A 6,994-nucleotide genomic window follows, 5' to 3' on the forward strand; every position below is an offset into this window, starting at 1 on the left:
AGGAGGCCAGTGTGGCTGGGGTGTCAGCACAGCCTTTCCTGCCAGCTTTTGGGCAATGTATGGGGGTGCAGGAGGCAGGAGGCTTGCGAGTGCTGTGAGCTCTGCAGCAAGGGCTGGAGGTGACATTGCAGCCGCAGGTGGAGCACAGGCCCAGGGACCTGCTGAGAATCAGCAAATGCGTTGAGGATAAATGCTTCTCCCTCCCAGACTGGAGATGTTCTCCTCTGCACAGCCTTTCCTGCCAGCTTTTGGGCAATGTATGGGGGTGCAGGAGGCAGGAGGCTTGCGAGTGCTGTGAGCTCTGCAGCAAGGGCTGGAGGTGACATTGCAGCCGCAGGTGGAGCACAGGCCCAGGGACCTGCTGAGAATCAGCAAATGCGTTGAGGATAAATGCTTCTCCCTCCCAGACTGGAGATGTTCTCCTCTCAGAAGCTGGGGCATTTTAACACCTCTCCAGACCAGGTTTTCTGGGTCAGGCCTGCAATGAAAAATGAATTTCACGTGGTGAAAATGCAGCTGGTGACCTCAGCTGCGTTTTGCAGCAGCACCTGATGGTGCAAAGCTGGTTCATCTTCCAGATACCCTTAAAACCTGGGTGACCCATGCCACTCAGGGTACTGGGTAGACTGGTTCCTCCTTTAGCTTCTTTGGCCATGGGGCAGGCTTGGTCCTTGCCTTTCTGTTTTCTTTTTCACTTGTCTTTTCTGAACACACATGTGACCAAAAGCCAGAAACTCAACAGCAACTGAAATTCTTCCCTGCAGAGTCACCAAAGATGAGGCAGAGACCCCCTCCTCGCCGAGATCTCACCATAGTAAGTGCCAGCTGATACAGGACAGCAGCAATAGCAAAGGGAATCACAGAGGGGCACTGAAAGGAGCTCTGGTCACTGGTTATTCTTTGCTTGGGATCATGCCCCTGTATCGTGGGCTCTGCTCTTGGTCAAGGCTGGAGTATGCATAGTACCTCCCTGCTGTCTCAAGACCCTTCTCTTTGCATGTGGTTTTAAATTAACTTCTGGCCAGTCTGCCCCACAAGGCTGCAGACTGGCTCCCTCCCTCTGCAGAGGGTGGCTCTGCTGTCAGCAAGAGTTCTGGCACTGAGCAGTTTTCTGCTCAGCCTGGGAATGGTTTGATGGATTGTGCTGGTGAGGGTGCTGCACGGGCATGTCTGATCTCCCTGGCCTGGCCATGCTGGCTTGTGTCTGCAGGTGGGTGGTCTGTGTTGATGTTGTGTCACACTTTCTGTAGAAACATCCTGATGGGTTTTCTTTTTTCTTGTCATAGCCACGTGGTTTGAACTTGCCCAAACCTCCTGTCCCTCCTCAAGTGGAAGAGGAATATTACACCATTGCTGACTTCCAAACCACCATCCCTGATGGCATCAGCTTCCAGGCAGGAATGAAAGTAGAGGTGAGACTGTCATCTCTCCTTCTCACAAACCCATGTCTGTGCTCCTGGCTCCCACTGCCCTGGGGCTTGTTTCAAGCAGGAGCTTCCTTTCCAGGCAGGGAAGATCTGATGTTCTGGGTGGCAAGTGAGCATGGTAGTGCATGTGATTGCATTTGTGGACTGTTAACATCCCAGAGCTCTCCTGGAGTGGGAGAGAAACCTGTATCATCAGACTTTGGAGTCCCTAGTGCTTTTGGTGGCTTCCTGCCCCACAAGCGTGTGGGTGCTGTGTTGTCTGAGCTAGTGGAAATTAAAACCTCATCACAAATGGGGGAGATGGTGGGTTTTTTTCTTATTTAGGCCAGGTGTAAAGTTAAAAGCCCTTCCACAACTACTTTCTTAGCACACCCACTTCTGCAGGAAGCTGGGATTTTGCTTTTCTAAACGCAGGCCGTGCTTCCCGGAGGGGATTTTCCCTCGGCGGCTGCCCCAGGCCGCAGCTCGCAGGGCCCAGCGGGGTGACCCGTTCTGGCTGCCCGCTGGTCGCTCAACAGCGCCACGCAGCGGCCGCCGCCAGCAGGGATGGGACAGCTCGGCTTGGCGCGCCTGTCTTGTTCCCTGGCAGAGGCCATGAGCAGCTTCCCCTCCCGTTAGGATGCCAGTGCTGCGATTACATGGTTTTTAGTTACCAGGACAGGATTGAGAAGAACCTGAGCGGCTGGTGGTACATTCAGATCGAGGAGAAGGAAGGCTGGGCCCCTGCGACGTTCATCGATAAGTACAAGAAAACCAGCAGTGCCTCCAGGCCCAACTTCCTGGCTCCGCTTCCCAACGAGCTGGGCCAGCCCCGGCCCGGGGATGCCATGGGCGGCAGCAGCGCCGGCGAGGAAGCGACAGGGCCCTGCCGTCCTCTGCCAGAGGCTCCTCCTAACAGCACAGACTGTGGAGGGAAGTGGGCCAAGGACTGGAAGGGGAAGGAGGCTCCCGAGAGTGGGGACCCAGCCTTTGCTGGTGGCTACGAGGAGATCTCGGATCGTGACACGGAGGAGAAGCCCAGCCTGCCGCCCAGGAAGGAGTCCATCATCAAATCGGAAGGCGAGTTACTGGAGAGGCAGAGGCCTCCCCCCAAGCCCCCAGGCATGATTTTACCCATGATCCCACCCAAACAGTCGGCAGCCCCAAGGGACAGCAAGAAGCTTGAGGTGAAACCGGAGAAGGGGAAACTCTTCCAGCTGAAAAATGAAATGGGACTGGAATGTGGACATAAGGTGTCAGCCAAGGAAGTGAAGAAGCCAAACCTCCGGCCCATCGTCAAGCCAACCAAGCCAAAAGCTGAGCCCGTGGAGGACAAGCCTGAGCCCATCACCCAGAATCCATTCTTGAAGTCAAGACCTCAGATCAAGCCAAAACCCGCTGCAGCCACCCGGACTGACCCACCTCCAGCTGATGATAAACTGGACATTTGCAGCCTGAGGAGCAAGCTTAGACCTGCCAAGTGCCCAGAGAAACCTTCCGAGCAGGACGTGGCTGCCAACGAAAGCTCCTTCAATAATGCCATCGTATCTTCAGAGGCTTCTGGAAGGTTTCAGGAACGACCAAGCATGGAGAGCAAACCCCTGCCCAAACTGGACAGCCACACCACGAAAGAGGAGGTGCCCAAATCTCCCCTGGGCCCAGCAAACACCCCAGGTGCCAAGGAGCCCCCGCCACAGCGCCCCGTTGTGCCACCCCGCAGACCACCCCCCCCAAAGAAAACAGGGGGTCCTGCCTCTGGCCCCACCACAGAGATCAGTGCCCTGGCACGGGAAGCACCTGAAACCAGGTCGTCCCCAGTGCCGGGGAGGCCCATGCTGGTTCCTCCGAAAGCCAAGCCCTTCCTCTCTGCCTCCATCCAAGACGAAGCCAAAGTGAAAAGCAGCGTCAGCCCAAAGGTCATATCCAAGCCAGTGGAGAGAGGGGAAGCCAAGGAGAGGACCTCAGCCCCCATCTCCAGCCCAGACATCTCCAAGGAAGCTCTCTATGTGGCAGTGGCAGATTTTGAAGGTGATGAGGAGACCAACAGCTTTAAAGAAGGAACTGTGTTCGAAGTTCGTGAGAAGAACAGCAGTGGCTGGTGGTTTTGCAAAGCTCTGACTGGGGGGCCATGCTGGGAGGGCTGGATCCCTTCCAATTACCTACGGAAGAAGCCATAGCTGATCCTCTGCTTGCACCGCTGAAGGTTCCCTGGTCTCTCACCTGAGTATTTAATTAGCAAATTAATTTATAGTTTTCCATGAGGCTGGCTTTTAAAAAAAGATAGTCATTGAGATCTCACACGTCCCAGCTGGTGCCCACTGGCAGCAGTGTGAAGGAAGCAGCTCAGCTTCTTCTCCCCACCTGTGTGCTCCCCCCCCCACCATCCTCTTCCCTGTGTTCCCCCTGGGCCTGCACTCCCTGGCCATGCCAGGAGCCTGGCCATGCAGCCAGAGTTGCTCTGGCCAAGCTTTGTTGCATACAATGACTACCATGGTTCTTTGTGCTGGAGAGGTAGCCCTTGATAGGCATTTTTGCCACTTGTACTAGGTATTGAAAAGAAATTCCTCTGGCAGTAGCCAGGGAGAGATGTATGGAATGGTACCAGCGAAGGAGATCTGGCAACACAAAATGATTTGCCTTTCCCTGAGGCTCAGGGTCATGGTCAAATGTTGCAGGTGACATTTCATAGTCTAGGTGTGTAGCAGAGCCATAGGGAATGAAGCAAAAAAGAGGAATGATTGCTGATAATGGAGTCCCTGTTGCTCTGCAGGCACATGCAGGCATAGGTGTTGGGCTCCAGCTGAAGGCTGTGCCTTTCTCCCACTCTGTGCATGCCACACGGGCCTCCCTTGGTCCTTCCCTGCTCTACAATGACAAGTGTTAACTTCAACATCCTCCTGGTGGAAAAAAAAAAAAAAAGAAAAAAAGAAAAAAAAATACCCAGATGCAGACATGTACAGAACACGGGTCCTCGCTGTGCTGATCCAGGATGCTGTGCAGGCTTCTCCCTTGCAGTACTGCAACCAAACAACAAGAGGTGTTTTGCTTCAGTAGCTGAAGAATACTATGCAAGGCACAGAGGACCAAAATGACCCCAGAAGCCCTGGAAAAGAGATGTTTTGTTTTCTTTTCCATACAGACTGCCCTGCCTGTTGGACTAATAGGGGACGACCTGTTCCCGTGACCCACAGAGCTTCCCTGGGCTGGTGGGCAGCAGCCAGGAGGTGGGTCCTTCAGTAGGTGCTGATATTATCAAGTGCAATCCAGAATGTGGGAGTTCAGCTCCTCATCACAACCAGTTGCAAGGTGTGTCTGGTGCTCAGGGGCTCCCTGCCTTGTTTGTCACCTCATCTGCCTGTCTTCCAGGTACTTTGATTTTATCCTGCGTGGTGGGCAGTTTGGGGGGCTTCAGGTCAAGCAGAGCCTGGGGTTCGGGGCTTTCCTGCCTGCCAAGCCTAATCTTGCCCACAGTGTTGCTTATCCCAGCAGGAAGATGAGCGTGGATGAGCTGGTATTCCCCTGTGTTGCTTGCTTCCCTTCTGTACTTGGCTACTCGCAGATTCAGGGCCACAGTTTCTCTCTCTGGAAGAACTTTAAACCTGGTGCTTCCACAGGTTTCTTGTTTACCAAGCCCCTTTGCCCTTTCTAGACTAATTTTAAATGTGAGTGCTGCAGCTGCATTGTTTTTCTGCTATTATATATATATATATATATATATATAATTCTAATTTGAAGCTGGCAGAATTGAAGGAGTGTTCTCTGCCCCTCCCCACCCCCAGGTGCTCACTTCCTTTTCTGTCCCACATTTTCTACCCTGGAAATGTGGCACTGTGTCTCTGCATACAGAATGAAAATGGTGATGCCTCAGGTGAAGTTTGTGCTGGGAGGGTCATGGGGCAGTTTGTCCCAGTCCTCATTTGGTCTGATAGAGAAGTCCTGACCACCCCAGTCTAGCCTCAACTAATTTTAAATGTGAGTGCTGCAGCTGCATTGTTTTGCTGCTATTATATATATATATATATATAATTTTCCCTCTAATTTGAAGCTGGCAGAATTGAAGGAGTGTTCTCTGCCCCTCCCCACCCCCAGGTGCTCACTTCCTTTTCTGTCCCACATTTTCTACCCTGGAAATGTGGCACTGTGTCTCTGCATACAGAATGAAAATGGTGATGCCTCAGGTGAAGTTTGTGCTGGGAGGGTCATGGGGCAGTTTGTCCCAGTCCTCATTTGGTCTGATAGAGAAGTCCTGACCACCCCAGTCTAGCCTCATATCCAGAAGCCCTAGGAATGTTTAGCCATGGGAATACATGCACCCCAGTCTCCAGCTGATTCCTCTCCCTCCCACCTACAGGTTTCTCTGGTGCCACATCAGCCTCTGCTCAGGCTGACTCACCTGAGCTGGCAATAAGCAATACATCTGCAACCCAAGCCAATTAAAAAATCCCTTGCATGGCACGTTGTGAGGTGTTGATGTGCTCCTGGGAGAGCTGCAGGGTGGGTTGGGAACAATGCTGCCTTGTCTCTGTGCATCTTTTGCTCCAGTAAATCCCTTTCACTTTGGAAAGGAATGGGGACAGGATGAGTTAAGCCAGAGATGCTCAGTGGCCAGATCCAGCCCCCACTGTATCTGGGGAGAAGGCTGGACCTGTGTCCCCTGTCTGCTCTGGCATTTTGCCACAGAGGGTGGAAAGGCTGTGTGCCCTTTCCCCATGGCACTGTGTCCTTGCTTTCTCTTTGCTGAATGGCCTTTTAATCTCAGAAGTATCTCTCTTTTCTCTGTCCCAGAGACCTCACTGCCCTCAGCTTTCCTCAGAGGGGACAATGTTATTTCTGTTGCCTCTGTACTAAATGAGGGCTATTTCTGATTTCCTCCCAGACTGAACCACAGAACTGGTACTGCTTCATTTTGCTGACACAAGTACTGTATTTGGCTTCTTAAGCGTGTGACAGGATCGCTCCCTTGTTCCCAAAAAGCTTCCAAGAAGGAAGGGTGAGTGCCCAAGGTGTGGGGGGGGTCACCCTCTGTAGGGTGCTGACACCTGCAGCCTTAACCCTTCCTGCTGCTTTTCTGTCTGAGATGGGACCACAGGCTGGACATGGGCTCCTGTCAAGAAGAGCTGAGAGCCACTGGGCTAGCAGAGCTTTGCCCTCCCCTGTCCGACATGTGCTCCCCTCCCTAGGTTTGGCAGCCACACGTGCCCTCTGCCAGGCTCTGTCTCCTGTCTGTTCATTGCCTGTCAAATGTGGCCAAGCTCCCTGACTACCTCGTGAGGAGGAGGAGGGTGGGTGGGAGCCTCAGCACCCTGAGCTTGTCCACAAGGTGCATCACCCCATAAGCCAAGGACCACCCTCCCTCCTTGCCCACCACCAGCACAGCCCCAAGGCCAGGGCTTGTGGCAAGGGGGGCACTGCCACAGCTTGGGGTGGGCGAGCCGGGTGTTGGGGAGGTCCTGTGGCTCCACACATCCATAGCAAGCTGGAGGCCCCTGCTGCACCCTGCTCCTTCTCACAGGCTCTCCAAGTCCATTTGTCTGTCCATGTCTCCCTATATTATGTACGTGTGTATAAATCTACATTACTGTGGGCGG

The 6,994-nt window shown here is 53.5% G+C and overlaps 1 protein-coding gene across 1 annotated transcript in view; it reads left to right on the forward strand.

The window, feature by feature from the left end:
• Nucleotides 1-3,583, forward strand: part of SH3PXD2B (SH3 and PX domains 2B) — a 79,833-nt gene extending 76,250 nt beyond the window's left edge. The window contains exons 11-13 of the mRNA XM_010002074.1: nucleotides 765-814; nucleotides 1,287-1,420; nucleotides 2,089-3,583. Of these exons, the coding sequence (XP_010000376.1) occupies nucleotides 765-814; nucleotides 1,287-1,420; nucleotides 2,089-3,583 (1,679 nt within the window). The remainder of the gene's footprint in view (nucleotides 1-764; nucleotides 815-1,286; nucleotides 1,421-2,088) is intronic.
• Nucleotides 3,584-6,994: the final 3,411 nt, after the last annotated feature.

Source organism: Chaetura pelagica, unplaced genomic scaffold, assembly GCF_000747805.2.
Source record: "Chaetura pelagica isolate M959 unplaced genomic scaffold, ChaPel_1.0 scaffold356, whole genome shotgun sequence".
NCBI classification, from domain to species: domain Eukaryota; kingdom Metazoa; phylum Chordata; class Aves; order Apodiformes; family Apodidae; genus Chaetura; species Chaetura pelagica.